Genomic DNA, 16145 nt, shown 5'->3' with positions numbered 1-16145 from the left:
CGCCCCGCGAGTGCGAGAGAGAACCCCCGCGAGATGGTCGTCGGCGTGTTGACGAGTCACGAGCCCTTCCCTTCGCGACGACACAGCCACGGTGCGATGCCCCGTGCCCTTGGACGTCGTAGGTCTTTGCTTTACTTTGCTCTCCTTCCCCCTCTCTCTCCCTCTGTCTCCGCCCCCCTCCCCTCCCCCGCCGCTAGCTGGCGGCCCACGGCCCACGCAGCCCGCCGTGCCGTGTATTATCGCGGTGTTTGTGCCCTCCGCGCTCCGCGACGGTGGCGGCGCGTTTGCCGGTTGCGGCGTTCGTCGTCATTCATCTGATTTTCTGCCTTTCTGCTCGTTAGCTGCGGCGCACTTTGAGGATTAGGCTGGCTGGCTGGCTGGCGGCATGGGTGTCCGCCGTGTCCGCGGCCCTCGTGGCTCCTGGCGACACCGGAACCGGTTCCCTCCGGAATCGGCGATGGCCTGACTGGCCAGCCAGTCGTCTTCGCGCTCGACCGCTCGAATCGGATTGCCTTTGCACCGCGGCGCTGATGCACTGTCGCGAGGCTTACGCGAGGCGTGCCCCCTCTCTGCCTTTTGTCTTTCTCTCTCTCTTTCCCATGTTCCTCGCTATCAGCGCCGCGCGGCACTGTGTCAATGTCTGGTTCCCCCGCACGTGGACCAATGCCGTGCCGCGCCAACGCGAGCGGGGAGGGGGAGGGGAAGGGGCATGGGCCAAAGGGGCAGCCATGGCGCAGACCAAAGCCCCGGCACGGCACGGCACGGCACGGCACGGCACTGGCGTCGCGCCGTGTCACCAGCAAACAACAGGCCGGCCGGCCGGGCCGGACCCAGCGTATGAACCCGCGACCCTCACGTCCAGAGCATCCCCGCCGCCTGGTGGTGGTGGTGGTGGTGGTGGTGGTGGTGGCCACGCCGCTCCGCGCGCCGCCCTCGCCTCACTGTCGCAACGTGCGTGTTTATTTATTGGACCGGGGAGAAGAAATTGACTGGGCCGGCCGTGTTGTGATGGCGCCGCCGTACTTGTCAATGCATGGAGGGCGTGGACGGCTTGGCGTGGCGTAGCGGGGCGGGGCGGGGCGGGGCGGGGCGAGGCCGACGACCTCAGGCTGTTATCACTGACCCAGCCCAGCACGCTCCCACCCCTCCCCACCCCTCCCCCCCCCTCCCCCGCGGCCCTGCGCGGCACTAGTCGTGCGTCGAAAATAAAACGAACCGCGTTGTCGCTGCGCTGTCGTTGCGCTGGTGGGCAAACAGGCCTGCAGACCGATTCGGAGCGGCGGTCTCTCTCTCACTCGCTCTCGTGGGATGTCCCAAACGGGTGCGAGAGGGACAATCGACGACAGCACTGTTCGGAATCACTCTGCAAACTGATTCCGAGAGTCGTTTTCGTCGCTCTGTCTCTCTCGCACCAAGACGCGACTCCCCGGGAGTGCGAGAGAGACAGAGCGACGAAAACGACTCTCGGAATCAGTCTGCTGCTGGCTATCGGCGCCGCCGCGCACATGGACCTCGCTATCGCCGCGCCAGCCTGCGCCTCGCGCCTCGCGTCGCCGGGGAAGCACCCTTGCCGACCAAACCTTGCTCCTCCTCGCCCAAGGTGGGCGACGCAGCTCTAGAACGGACCTTCGCCTTCGCCCTCGCCTTCGCCTGGCCGCGTGCCGCGTGGAATGTCCCTGGCCCGACGGTCGTGCCGGAGACTGATCCCGAATCCTTTCGCCGCTCTCTCTCTCTCCCTCTCTATCGCACTCATTCGAGGGGCGATCCATCAGGGTGCGAGAGAGACAGAGTGATGGAACGATTTTTCAGGTTCCCCCCTCTGCTCTCTGTCAGCCGTGGGCGGGGGTGGCCACAGGACACTGTCCTCAGGACCCCCGGCGGCCGGGCGGCCTGGCGGCGTGGTGGCCTCCGCCACACGGTTTGTCCGGGATCCTCGCTCCGGACCGGTGTTGTCCTAGGCTCTGCTCTGCCCGGTTTCAAATTCCCCCTCCCCCTTTTGCTGGCGTCCTCTCGGTCCTCTCCGCTGGCACGCGTTGGCGCCAGAACCGGTTCTGTGTTGTCCGTGGCGCGGCGCGCGGTGCGAACCCGCCAGCACAGCGTGGCACAGCCGCGGCGCGGCGCGGCCGAGCCGAGCCGGCCGGCAGTCAGCCTCAGCCGGCCCCAGGGGCCTTAGCCGGCTATCCACGTACGAACCTGACCGGTGCGGCGTGCCGCGCCTCGCCAAACCCGTCGGCGTCCTTCTAAAAATAAGTCCGGATCACACGGGCATGGAGGGCGGGGCGGGCGGGGCCTTGCCCGCGTGGCGTGGGGTAGTCCGCCGCGCCCCGCCGCCCGTACACCCGTTCGGAACACCGTCGTACGATCTGCGAAGGATTCCGATAAATAGGGAGGGGGCTTTCGCACTCGCACACATTCACACGGCGCCGCACTATCTAGCCGTCGTTACGTGCGCTCCGTTTAACCCACCCTCCCCGCCCCGCGCCCGCTGTTTTTAGCTCGAACCGGCCGGTGCACCTTCCGCGGCCACCTCTCCTTCGCCGCGTCGGGCGGCAACAGTTACAGTGTACATGATACAGTGACGCGGCCCGCGAGGCGCTGCGCTCGCGGCGCTCGGCACATGGTGGCCGTCGTCGTCGTCGTCGTCGTCGACGTCGTCCTTTCCTGGCGGAAGTGACGCGACGCGGCGTGGCGCGATACCGAGGCGCGACACTGCAATCGATGCTCTACGTGTGCCGTGCGCGCCGTGCGGCCGAGCGCTCGAGCGGCGCAGAAACAGAATGACGCCGGCTATGCTGTCTCTCTCGCACTCTCGGGGCGTTCTGCAAGGGTGCGAGTGAGACAGAGCGACGGAGTCGCTCCGCTGCAGCGAGCGCGCAGTCGTTGGGAAACGCGCGTGTGATCTCGCAAACAGTGCGTGCCGCCTCTGTTTATTTCTTTTTTTCGGTGTGGTGGCGCGGCACGCGGTGTGCAGCTCGGTGTGCTGCGCGAACCGCGAGCGCTCCGGCCGCGCCGCCCGGCCTCCGCGCTCGCTCGCTCGTTCGCCGAGTCACGTGTGCGAGTGCAGGGCCGTCCCGTCCCGTCCCGTCCCGTCTCGACAACACTCATTCATGTCCACGGGCATCGGCAAGGCGGCAAGGCCAGCGGACCTGAGGCCACGCCACGCCTTCGCGGCGAACTGTCTGCCTGCCCCCCCCCCCCTGCCCCGTCCGGCCGGGGCACCTCCGCAACCTGTCAATGAGTGCCGCCTCCCAGGTGGGGCGCGGCAGCGCGGCGCGCCAGGCCGCCAAGCGCCAACCAACCGCCCGCCAGGCCCTCGCCATGCGCCGCGCGCTTCGCCTCGCCGAGCCCCGAGCCTCGTGCAGGCCGCGTTACTCTTGCCGTGGAGGTGCCGCAGCGTCGCCGCGTCGCCGCTCAAAGGGAGCATCGCCTGCTGCTCGCGTGCTCGCGTGGCGGCGCTTCCCCAAACGACAAAGGCGGTGCGATGGCTGGCAGATGTCCGCCCTCGCCGGCCGGCTGCCGGTCCGCTTCCAGAATGCCACCTCGCCGGTCGGAGGCGCGTCGCGTCGCCGTGCCGTGGCGTCGCCGTGGCCATCCCGGGCCGGACCGCCACCGCCCCCTTCCGCCCCGGCCAGATAGTTGGCGCCGGTCCAGCAGGCCACGCTGGCCAAGGTGGAGGCGGAGCGGAGGAGTCACGGCGCCCCGCCCCGCCCCGCGATGACGGCCGAGTTGTTTGCGCCCTCCCCCCCCCTCCCCACCGGCCAGACGATTACTGGTCGTCCGACGCAGCGGGGCCGCGGCGAGGCGCCCCGCGTAGGGTAATGAGCCCGTGGCCCCGCCGGCCCGCCGCACCGCCCGTGCGGAAAATTATCGTGCCCGTTGGCCGCGTCATCGCCAAGGCATCGCCACCACGTGGAACACAGTGGAACAGCCAACAGGCCGCCGCGCGCCGCCGCGCAGTGGTTCCGACGCCCTGTCTCTCTCGCACACATGGCGCGTCCCGTCGAGGTGCGAGAGAGACGGGGCGACTGAATGGGGACTAGGCCCGCGTGTCCCCGCGGTGCCAAACAGGCGGCCCTATTTGGGAGCGTTGACTCTTCCCTTGCCGCGGCGTGCCTTGCCTTGTGCCTTTGAACTGCATCTGCCAATCAATGCCGACTGATTCCGCTGTTTTCATCGCTCCGTCCCTTCCGCACTCACGTATAGGTGCGAGAGAGACGGAGCGACGAAAACGACTCTCGGAATCAGTATTAGTATTATGCAACGGGCACGTGCTGCGCGGTGCTGCGCTTATCAATCCGCTTCACGTGGCGGCGGGCTGGCCGCGGACTGGCCCACCTTGTGGGGGGCCAGCACTGGGCCAGCACCGCGACGACGGCGAGCTGCTTCCGGCGCACCGCGCCCACGCCGGCGCGCCGCCGCCACGCCCCAAATCGTCTTTGTTTCCGCGGGGGTCGCGCCGTTCCGTCCGTTCCGGGTGACTGGCGCGTCACCGTCGGGGCGGGGGCCACGGGGAGGCGGCGGCTGGCGGCCGGGCGGTTCCGCGACGCCATGACGACCGCCCTGGCGGCCATGGGGACTCGAATCGGGACTCGAACCCTGGCCTGGACCTGCAGGGAGCAGACGGATGCCGCACAGTGTTTCGTCACTCTGTCTCTCTCGCACCCCCACGGGGCGATGTCCAATGAGTTGGAGGGAGACAGAGCGACGAAACCACTGGAGGGGCGGCCTCCGTCTCGTGTGTGCTGTCTGCCTGTCGGGCCCCAAGGCGTGCGGAGATCGGCCACCGATTCGATTGTTGGCGTTATTTCTATTTCGGCAACAAGGTTATCGAGATGGCTGCCGTCCTGAAGGCGATGGAGTGCAGTGACAGCCGGCAGCCCCGCCGGCCCGGCAGCCCCACGCACTCGGGGGCCAGGGCCGCGCCACGCCGTAGACGCGCGCCGCCACGTCGGGGCGCCCGTATGCATACAGAGGGTTTGCTCTCGGCAGCACCTCGCGGCTGCGGAGCGCCTGGGGCCTGCAGACCGAACCGCAGAGTGCTTTCGTTGCTCAGTCTCTGTCGCACTCATAGCGGAGTGCGAGAGAGACAGAGCGATGAAATGGTTGTTCGACGAGCTGGCCTTCTGCTGGCACTGCATCGTGGGCCTGACTGACACACCTGCACGGCCTACTTGCGAGGATGAACTCGCCTGTGTGACTCACCACTGAGCGGGCTGAGCGGGTGGGGTGACCGTGCATGACGTCGACGTGCTCGTCGGAGGCATAAGCTATCGCGATTGTGGCGGAGATACGGAGAGGTCCTCTGGCTCTGGCCCAATTGCATCCAAGGGCCTCGAATCCAGTATTCGTGACGGAATTCCTCTATCTGTCGAATCGGCTCGACGAGCTAGCACGAGGCAGGCCGGCCTCTTGAATTTTACTGTCCGGACCATGGACCCTCCCTAACTCCACCTGGCGCGGGTTCAAAACTCGCGCTGGCATTCCTCTTTTTTCCCCGCATCGGGTCACAAACGTTCCATTATTCTGGAAGCATCGGCGAACAAACAGGCATCCAGCCAGCCCGGCCGGCCGTGCGCTCGCCTGTTTTTCCCGTCTAAGAGCTCCTCCCCTCCCCTCCCCTCCCTCCCCTCCCCTCCCATCGCCGTGGGTCTGATCCGACGTGTCGTTTGTGTTGCAGGTCAGTATCCGAGCCGAGCGGAGTGGGAGTGGGAGTGGGGTCGGAGCGTCGCTGCCGGTGAGTGGGGCCAGGCCGGGCCGGTAGGCTCTAGGCGCTAGGGGGCCTGCGTGCCTGCCCGCCGCGGGGTGGGACAGTGACAGTGGAGTGGAGCGCCTGTCAGGGTAGGCCTAGGCCGCCCGGCGCGCGCCCACGCTCGGCGGGCCTGCCTGCGTCACGGGCTGAGGCGCCCTTCGCTGGGACGCTTTTCGAGCCCCGAAGGCCCGAAGACCCGAAGGCCCGAAGGCCCGAAGCAGAGGAGAAATGGCGTTTATTGAATGGGCCGATGCGGGAGGCCGACGGACAGACAGGCAGGCAGACGGACGGTCCGTTGAATAATTCCGCCCGAGAAGTAAATTGAAATGACACGCGCTGCTGCGGTCACTGATTTGAAACGAGCCGCGCGATGTGGTGCGCCTGCAGAGCAAGCAGAGCAAGCACCGTGTGCCTGTTCTTTGTCGCTGTTTGTCTGTCTGTCTGTCTGCCTGTTGGTCTGTCTGTTGGTCTGTCCGTTGGTCTGTCCGGCGCCGCGTGACTGATCTGATTGTAGTGCAGGCACGGGTGCCATTTGCAATTCCAATTTGAACCATCTGCCCTGTGCGTTAATGACCGCCACGCGAGAGGACGCAAAAAAAAATCGGCGCTGCCGCTCTGTTGTGCTCCCCGCGATGAATTTCACCCGGTATTTTAATCTTCTCAACGCCCCCCCCCTTCCTTTTGGCTCGCCCAGTCTGCATTGTGCCTCGCGAGAAGACAACAACGACAACAACAACTCCCGCAGACCTCGAACGGCGCCGTCGCGTACCCACCACGCCCCGCCACGCCCAGCGAAAATGCGTTTTTCAAACACGGTATCCTTCGACTCCGGCGCGGTGCAGGGCGGCGGCAGGGAGCCGCTCAAACAAACACGCAGAGATAAAACCGGTCCGGGGCGCAGTGCCTCGCCCCGCCCCGCCGAGTTCGGGAACTGATAGCGAGAAGAATGGCGGAGGGGGAGGGGGCGTTCAGGTGCTGTAATCGGTAATCTGGTCGTTGTTCTTCTTCACTTTTCATTTGCTTCCCCCTCCCTTGCCGCGGCATGCCAGCACGCCAGCACGCCGTCGGGGTGCGTGTCCACGAGGCGCACGTGGGCCCCTCACGTGGATAGCGTAACGCTCACTGCCTGTTGCCCCCCTCCCCGCCCGTCCCGTCGACACTCCGCTCGGGCCATCGGGCTGCCGCCTCGTCTGCCGCCCCGCAGCCGAAACTCTCGGCGCGAGGCGCGACGGACAGCGGCGGAAAGTTTCGGCCGGGTGACGTCAGGATTCCCCCCGTCGCCGTTGTCGCCGCCGTCGTCGCCGTCCCGGGAAAAGGCGCGATGCGATTGGTGGGCGCGGCGACGGAAACGGAACCTCCAACGGTCGCACCGCGGTGACGGCGTCGTTGGCTGAGGGGCAGGGCCGGCAGGGCGCAGGACAGCGAATGTCACTGGTCGCGAGCCTTCTGTCCGTCTATCTGTGTTGATGAACTCATGTCCACTTCACACTATTCAAAGTTCACCGAACCGCTTGAGATGAGTGGATGCCTGGCATCAGCGGCGGTTTCTGTTTTTGGCTGACGGCAGCCTTACCTAGAACCGCACCGCACCGCACCGCGACGCAAAGCGACACGTGCTCGAATGCCGAAATGCGCGTGCCCGCCCCTCTTTTTAGCCGGCGTGTACTTTGGCTGGCGTGGCATGGACGAAGCGGGCCGCCCTAGAGCGGACACGAGTCACGACTCGTTGTTAGGTAGTTTAGTTCCGTCCCGTCCGTCCCGTCCCGCCCGGGCAGCGCTGGCGGTTGGCGGCGGTTGGCGGCGGTCGTGTGCGCGGCGACGGCGACCCAGACCGCAGTCCGCAGATCCCAGTGGACCGCGCGCACGCTGGCCGCACCGCCGTGCCACGCAACTCCGGGCCGAGCCTGGCCGAGTCGGTGGAGGTCATGACCTTCCACGCCAGCGCGGCCGGCGCGGCGTGCTGCGGCGTGACGGCCCGGGCGACGCCGTCCTTACCTCTACCGCGGGCAAAACTGCTTTGCTTATGCTTTCCAAACTGCAGACAGACCGAGAGTCGCTCTCGTCGCTCTGTCTCTCTCGCACTCACGCCATGGGTGCGAGTGCGATAGAGCGGTCTGCTGGCGGGCGAATGTAGAAAGGACTCGGCTCATGACCCGGCCTGACCCTGCCGTGCGGCGGCGCTGTGCGAGTGGGGAAGCAGGCAGCCCTGGCCCGGCCTGCCCAGGCCCAGTCCCAGGCCCCAGGCCGCGGTCGCACTGTAGCTGGCCTGACTTTGTAAGCGCTCTCTGATTAGGCAGTCAGCGCGAGGCTCATTCCGCACTGTCTCTCTCGCACCCTCGGGACGCTTCATGAGTGGGAGAGAGACCGAGCGACGAAAGAAGTATGTACTGCTCGGAATCGCTCGGCGGGCGGAGCACCAAACAATTCCCGCCCTAGCCGAGTTCCCAGTGTAGTGCGCCAACTCGGCGGCGGTGGCCTCCGCCCTCCACCCCGACGACGGGAGGGAAGCGGTAGCGGAGCCGATTGCGGGGACAATGGCAAGGGGGAGCGGGGCGGGTGAATCCACAAACCACCACAAACGCGCAACTCGTGCGGGCCGGCGGCCGGTGGCACGTTCCGGACGCACCTTCGAGAATGAAGCTACTAGCGGGCGTCGCAGCGCGTCGCAGCGTGGACGGCGTGGAGTGGCACGGCGGCCGCGGCGGCCCCCACTACTTCCTCGCCATCGGCGCGTTCATCTACCTGTCCTAGTAGGACGGACGCGCGCCACGCCGCCACGCGGTGCGGTCCGTCGTCCGCCCCTCCCCGCCCCTCCTCCCCCGCGCCATTTTTTAGGTCACGGCTGACTATGGCGGATGGCTGCCGTGCTTTAGCGGGCTGAGCGCGTGGCGCGGCGTGGCGTGGCGTGGCGCGGCGTGGATGCGGCGCCCTTCCCTTCCCCGCCACGCGGCCCGTCACGTGGCTCGCGACGTGGCCCCCGAAGGAGGAGGGGGGGGGGAAGGGAGGGAGCGTGTTGTTTGCGGGCCGCCCGTATCACACTGTAGGCCACCCCAAGGAGAAATTAATTGAATTTGATCGGTTGCGTAAATTGGTTGAATTTTGAAAGCATCATTTCAGAAGAAAGATTGAGTCGGGTCAGTTTTCATTTGTGTTTGGGAAACATTGATATTTTTTTCGATTGTGACTTGAGGTTCTCGGCGTGTAGGCACATTGTCGCGGTCCGTGCTTTACGGCACCTTGGCGGTCGCGCTGTCGCGCTCGCGTCATCGGCAGCACTGTAGAGAGTGCAGTGCAGTGTTCCTGCCCGCAGCCTTGCCGCCGTGCCGCCTCGCCCCGCCCCCGGGTGCACCTTGCACTTGGCGGGGCGGGCAGTGGACACCGCGAGGACTCTGATTTCGAGCCTCGTCGTCGTGATGATGGGACTCCCCGACCTACCTTGGCGGCCGCCCCTGGCCGCCCCGCTCTGCCGCGCAGCGCCTCGCTTCAGGATATTTGATCTGCGGTGGGTTGGGGCCGTTGGGGCCGTCGCGGGCGCCCGGCCACACCGCGCGGCGCACCCACCGCACCCCGCCCCGCGCGCTGCGGTAGTAGGGACATGTCGCTCTGGCACAGGGCCAGGCTCTGGCGGCGTGCTGCGTGCCCTCCACGCGTCGGTCAGGCATTGTCCTCGGCCCCTTTGGGCTCTTTAGGCCAGCCAGGTAGGCCCTGTGCCTCGACAGTGGACGCGGCGCGCACGCACGTCGCGCACCGAGACGCCCCGCGCAGCCCATCGGCCCATCCACCCTATTAATGTGTGCACAAGTGTCGAGGCCCGCCGCGTGGCGACGTGTGCGTGCGTGAGTGTGTGCATGTGTGTGTCAGTGACAGCCTCTGGGCAGCACTCCCGCAGCCTGGTTCCTGGTTCGTGTCGCGCTGTCGCGCTGCAGTCAGGCTGGCGCTGGCGTCGGCGTTTCGCGTCGCCGCCCGGCGGGTAGGCAGCGGCGATGCTCGCCCGTTCGGCGGGCCTGCCTACCCTGCATTACCATTACCATTACGGGCTTCACCACAAGGCTCTCCAAGGGCGCACCGTCTCTGTCGCACCCATGCGAATTCCCACTGGGGTGCGGTTGAGACAGAGCGACGAGGTGACTTTTCGGTGTGGCGCGGCCGCAGCGCTTTGAGCTTTGGGTGATGCGCCTCTGTCAGGGCCGGGGCCCCCGCGGGGGTGGCGGGGCTTAAGGAGGCGTGCGTGACTGCTGAGTCACGTGTTGCTGTGGCACCGCAACAAAGCGGGAGGTACCCCGCCGCGCCCCGCCCCGCGACGTCACACCGCGCGCTCGCGCCGGACCGGCTAGGCTGGCCGTGTATCTCGTGCGAGTTGCCATGGCGCGGCCCGGAGCCCCACCGGGAGTGGGGCGGGGCGGGGTGGGGTGCGGCGGGCGTTCCTCTCGAATGTCACGGTCGCCTCGGCCCGCCCCGCCCCGCGCCATGTGACACTGGAATCCTGCGGTGTAGGCTATCTCGGCACGATCGGGTGCCGGCGTGCCGGCGTGGCGGCGTGGCCGCGCGGACAAGCAAGGGATGCTGGCCGTTCCGCTCCGCGCCGTTCCGCGACAGCGCGCCTTGTGTGTGCGTGCGAGCGAGCGTGCGAGCGATACTCTGCGAAATCGCTTGCCGTTCTTTATCCGGAGAGGCTTGGAGTGAATCGGCATCCGGCGGGCGGCACGCCGAGTGGCAGGCAGGCGCTGCTGGTCCTCGCTCTCGCCCTGCACGTCGACCTCCAAGATGGAGGCTCCATCACGCCCAGGCGCGCCTTGAGTCGCGCCGGTGCGTCAGCCTGTCGGAGGCGCGCCCTGCTCCGCCCTGCTTGCTGTTCGCTACGCCCCTCCACGGCCGAGAGGCTTTTGTGTCACTCTGCAGGCTGTCTTGTCGGCCTGTCTCTCTCGCGCCCATACAGGGCGTCCAGTGCGTGCGAGAGAGAGACCTGCCACTCGGAATCAGCGTGCTGTTGGCATTGACGGCGCTGCGGCGCGCTGCGGCCGGCCGGCGGGCCCCGCTTCACCGCCGCGTACTCCTTGGCCGCGGCGTGCGCGGTGTGGGTGCAGCAGAGAGCGCGGCGGGCGGATATTTTATTTTTCGTGCGGCCGGCTGGCCGGCGGCATCAACCCGTCGACGCCAGACCCTTCCGCCGCAGGCAGAGGCAGCATGTAGCGTAGCGTAGCCCGTGCCCCCCGCGGTGCCGCCAGCAGCCGGCCCCGCGGCCGCACGGCCACGCGCCTGCACTTGACGACGGCGACGTGCCTGGTGCCTGCGCGCAGCCTGGGCCAGGTCAGGGCGAGGCCTTGGGGCTCCGCGCTGCGCCGCGCTGCGGGGCGTGGCGTGGCGGCGGGGCTTGCTTTTGTTTCTGCCTTGTCATTGACCTGATTTGCCCGGCCGCTGTCCGGCCTGGGCTGGCGGCCCGGCGGCCCGGCGGCCGGCGCATGCTGCCAGCTGGACTGGCCGCCCGATTTGGTTTTCTCGGCTGCCCTGGGCTGCCCCGCCCCGCCTCACGCAGTCCCGGCCGGAACTGCCGCCAGCCCGCCGCCAGCCTTGGCAACCCGGACTGCAGGCCCAGGAGGAAGGGATGGAAAGGGCGCCGCCGGTCGCCACGCCAAGGCGCGCCAAGGTGTACCGCCCCCGCCGCCGCCCCCCGCCACCGCCGCCCCCGGGGACGAGGAGGAGGGGAAGGGGCGGCCTTCAGTGACCCGATGCTGGCGATGCTGGCGGTAAACAAACAGGAATAAAAGAGGAGCGGAGCAAATAGAAGACCGGCGCCCCCCTCCCGGCCTCCCGCGTGGTGTGGTGGACGGCGGCGGCCGGCCGGTATGTGAGCAACTCTTGCGGTGGACCCCATGGGAGTAAACATGAAAATAAAAAAGACTTGTTTTGCTGATTTTCGCGCGTTGACGGCCTGGTCTTGGCCCGTCCTTGGTGCGGCGGCGCACTGTTTCCCAGACTGTTTCCGGCGGAGCTGCCGGATGGCGGTGAATTTGAATCGGTCTTCTCGGAAACGTGCAGGACGGTGCAGGACGCCGCGACGCCGCCTGCAGCGAAGGCGAGCAAAGGAGGGCCCGGCCCGCGGCCCCGTGGTGGATCGGCGTGTCCGCGCGGTACCGTTCGGCGTTCGCTCGCCGGCGGCATGCCGACGGGGACAGGGCGGCGGCAGGCGGCGGGCGGGGCGGAGGAAATTGTTTACATCGACCGCAAGTGCGTTGGAGCGAACAGCGAACAGGCAGGCGGGGCCGCGCCGGGCCATTCCGCAGCGAGTCTCTCTGGTCGCGGCGATGGTGGCGAGACGGCCGAGACGGTCGAGACGGCGTGGAGAGGTGACTGCCCCCGCACCTCCCGCCGCCAGCCGCCACGCCATGCCAGAGCCGCCGCCACGCCATAGCCGCGGGCCGTGCGCCGCGCGCCGTGCCTCCGCGCCAGTCACGCCAAATTGTCCAGGCCGCCAAGGCGATGCTGCTGCTGCGGGCTGCTTCCGAACAGAGCTTTCGACGCTCTGTCCCTCTCGCTCTCTCGGGGCTTTTCGTGTGGGCGCGAGAGAGACGGAGTGACGAAAGCACTCGGCTTAGCCTGGAGGCGACTGTGAATGGCGGTTTTGGGCGCAGTGGTGCTGGCGGCCCGCTGGTCCGTTCGTCAGTCTGGCCGCAGCCACCGCAGCAACGGCCACGAGGTGGACGACGAGGAGGAGGGGGAGGGAGAGGGACGCTCTGCGGTCGCGCAAGGCCCCACGCACCCCCCGCCGCCGGCCTCAGCCAGCCAGCGGCCGGCCCGGGTATCGGCCACAAAAATAGGAAAAGTGCGACGAGATGGACGAGATGGGTCGGCAGAGCTGCGCGCTGCGCGGGGGCGGCGTTGACTGCAGTGCTTCGTCGCTCTATCTCTCCCATCTTCGGTGTGCATGCGGTACACTGACGAGGCCAAGGTGTCGAAGCGCCTGGAGCTTAAACGCACACCGGCTCGACTCGCTTCTGCCCAGACATTGACGTCAGTTTCGCCCCACAAAAGTAACCTTGTTGGCCTGCAGGCCTGCACGTGGCGGCCGTACGTGACGGCACGGGACGGGACGGGCTCCGGGGTGTCCGCACCTGTTACCTGTTGCGTGAGCCTGCCGTGGTGCGGGCGGAGCGCGGAGCGGGGTGAAACACGAGGATATACCACTGCGAGCGCCTGCCGGGCCTGCCCCAAATAAATATCAAAAATACACCCCAACGAATGCGAAACCGGCCGTGGCGGCGCGTGGCGCGTGGCGGCCCGTCCGCGTGGCTCTCGTGCCAGCGGGCTTGACGGCCGCGCGACAAGGCGCCGTTTCGACAGGGTCCTCTCTGTCGCCGCGGTTGTGTCACGTTACGCCCCGGGTCCGCTGCCGCGGCCGTCGCCGTCCTCGCAGGGCTGTGGGCCGGCCGTCGCCGTCGCCGACCTAGTCCAGTGCAAAGTGCGAGAGTGCAAATGGCGCGCCGCGTGGCCGCGAAGCCGCGAAGCCGCGTGGCGGGCCGCCTTGTTTTCGGGCATGTTGACCCGCGACGACGGCGAGCCCCCTCCCTCCACGCCGGTCCGGGGGTCAGCCGGCCGTCCTCCGCGACGCCGCCGCCACGCCGCCACGCCGCCACGCCGTCACGCCCTCGCACAATCACAACGCGCGGTCGTTCTATAATTACCGCGGAGGCACGGCGCGGCACGGCGATGATGCGCGGCGGCACGCAAGAGCCGTGGAGCAGTAAACACTGATGTAGTTGGGCCGGCCGGCTGGCCGCCGTGGCCGCCGAGGCGCCGTGACACATTTTTAGAAGTGGTCAACAGAGGCCGGCCGAAAGCCGATTGGCCGGCCGGGCGGCCGGGCGGCGTGGTGCACCTTACCCCGTGACAACGCACCGCCGGCATCGCCGGCGTGGTAGTAGTGCGGCGTGGCGAGTAGTGTTCCCACGCCCCGCCGACCCGCCGCACCCGCGGTCGTTCTCAATCAATCTTCCAGAAAGCACGGCGACGTGTCGGTAACCCTATCGCCGCGCCGCGCAACGTGGAATGGGCGACGTCGCCGCGTAATAGTGCTTATTGCTGTCCCCATGTGATGCTCCGAGACTCCTCCTCCTCCTCCTCCCCTCCCCCCCCCCCCCCCCCCCTCCTCCGCCTCCTCCTCAGCGCGAGCGCCACGCCCTACCACCACGTCCCGCCCCACCCCACCTCGCCCCGCGCCGCACCGCGCCGTGCAGGCCTAGCAAGTGAGCTGTTTACCACCGCCGACGTCAAAACCTCAACCCGCAGCGACAGCGCGGCCACGTGCTGCCTGCGTCATTCGCCACACACACATTCACACACAGACTCATCTCTGTCGCACACACTCACATTCACACACTCAGTGGCTCACTCCAGCTCACTCACGCACGCAAACACGCACACATGCACACAGCGCGCGGTGATCAGGGAAAAGTACCTGGGCACTGCTACTTCCTGGTGCACTACAACAAGTGCGCCGAGCAATCGCCTCGGTGGACGACGGGCGGACGGGCGGACGGACAGATGGACGCGAAGGAACGTGATCTGAAAAGCCTTTGTCGCAATGCAGTCGTCCGCGTGGCCGGCGTGGCAGAACGGGGAGTGCATCAGTCCATCACTGTGTGGGCACCCTAGGCCCGCCCCGCCGCGCCCCGACACGCCTCGCCTGCCGACCTAGCGACCTCGTGGGTGTCGAGACTCCCCCCCCCTCCCCCAAAGAGCCCCGCGTTCCCGTTTGCTGATGTGTGGGCGGTGCCCCGGGTGCTTCCCCCTCCCCTCCCTCGACGTCCATGTGACAGGCACCCCCCCCCCCTCTCTCTTTTTCCCGTTTAAAGTCCTCAGCCATTCAACCGGCTAATCAGGGGGCAAGCGGACTTAAAAACAAAAACCGACCGGGAAGTGAAGTGTGTCCGCGAATCAAGTTGGCCGCACCGTGTGTGTGTCTGTCTGTCTGAGTGTGAATCCCTATCTGTGTGTCTATCTGTCTGGCCGTCAGTCTGTCCGTCCGTCTGGCCGGCCGTGCAGCGTGCCGCGTGTTCCCACAAGACGCGCTGAAGGAGGCCGTGCACGTCAACGCTGCTCGCGGGACTGCCGCGTGCCTTCGGAAAAGCGGTTCATCCCTCTGTCTGTCGCGCACCTTTGGCATTGCCCCTCGAGTCGACCCCGAGTGCGGCAGGGGCAAAGCGAAGACACGACTCTTCTGGCCGGTTGACTGGTTGACTGGTTCAGCTAGCATTGGTGGCGCCACGCGCCGAGCGCTGCGCCTGCGCGGTGCCGCCGTGCCGCGCGGATACGATCGGGTGACTCGCGCGGCGTGCGGCATGGTGCGGCACACTGATATCGCCGATGTTTGAGCACTGTGACTGTGTGTAACTCTAGACCCGTCTTTTCGGCTCTGTTCCAGAAGAAACCCCACCGTCGCACGAGGAGTTTCCGTCGTCCTTCTGCTCCGCCGAGCCGGTGCCGCTGCTGAATGGACGCTTCCCCGTGGCCCCCGGCCCACACCCCGTCGTCGTCCAGGCCTCGCTCCCCTACTCCCTCCCCCACTCCCTCCCGTACTCGCAGCCCCACTCCCCGGCACCCCACCCCACCGCCGCGCCTAGCCCCCCGCAGCATCCCCCTGCCAGCACTACCCCCAACCCGGTAGCTCCCATCGCCCTCACGGTCCACCACCCCGTCGTCAGACCCGCCCCTGCCCCAGCCGCCCCCCAGGGCTCGCCGCCGCCCCCGCACCAGTTCTCCCCGCAACCCGCCACCCCCGCCCCTACCCCTGTGGCCATCCCAGCACCGGACAGCCCGAGCAACGGCAGCCAAGATGACGACGGTCTTGGCCAGGAGTCGAGGAGAAGAACTGGGTGAGTTGTTTACGTGTTAGCCGTCTGGAGAAAAGGAACGCCGGTGGTCGAAAATAGCGCGGTTGGATCATCGTGCTCTGTCTCTGTCTAACGACACGCGCCGCGCGGCTTGCCCTGTAGGTCCGGGACCCGGGAGGTGCACAACAAGCTGGAGAAGAACCGGCGGGCGCACCTCAAGGAGTGCTTCGAGATGCTCAAGCGGCAACTGCCCACCTGCCAGGAGGAGAAGAAGTGCTCCAACCTGTCCATCCTGCACGCCGCCAACCGGTACATCACGGCGCTCAAGCGCAAGGAGCGCGACTACGAGCACGAGATGGAGCGGCTGGCGCGCGAGAAGATCTCGGCGCAGCAGCGGCTGGCCGCGCTCAAGAAGGACCTGGCCGCGCAGTGGGACCACATTGACATCAACGCGCTGTACCCCGACTGCAGCGACGCGGCCCTGGCCGAGATGAGCGCCAGGGTGCGCCTGCCGTCGCCCGCCTCCACGTCCACCGCCTCGGGTGAGTCTCCTCACAGCCTTGTTGACG

The 16145-nt window shown here is 67.4% G+C and overlaps 1 protein-coding gene across 7 annotated transcripts in view; it reads left to right on the top strand.

The window, feature by feature from the left end:
• The window catches only part of LOC117643051 (flocculation protein FLO11-like), a 37940-nt gene that overhangs the window by 16869 nt on the left and 4926 nt on the right, over positions 1-16145 (top strand). For 3 of the 7 annotated variants that reach the window (XM_034381693.1, XM_034381695.1, XM_034381690.1), the window contains exons 2-3: positions 15171-15618; positions 15739-16118. In XM_034381693.1, the coding sequence (XP_034237584.1) occupies positions 15171-15618; positions 15739-16118 (828 nt within the window). Of the gene's footprint in view, positions 1-5677; positions 5735-15167; positions 15619-15738; positions 16119-16145 lie in introns of all 7 variants that reach the window. The other 4 variants (XM_034381692.1, XM_034381694.1, XM_034381689.1 and 1 more) reach the window with 2 other exon arrangements.

Source organism: Thrips palmi, unplaced genomic scaffold, assembly GCF_012932325.1.
Source record: "Thrips palmi isolate BJ-2018 unplaced genomic scaffold, TpBJ-2018v1 HiC_scaffold_16, whole genome shotgun sequence".
In the NCBI taxonomy this organism is placed as follows: domain Eukaryota; kingdom Metazoa; phylum Arthropoda; class Insecta; order Thysanoptera; family Thripidae; genus Thrips; species Thrips palmi.
The sequence above is the reverse complement of the archived record's forward strand: the minus strand, read 5'-3'. Positions and strand labels throughout refer to the sequence as shown.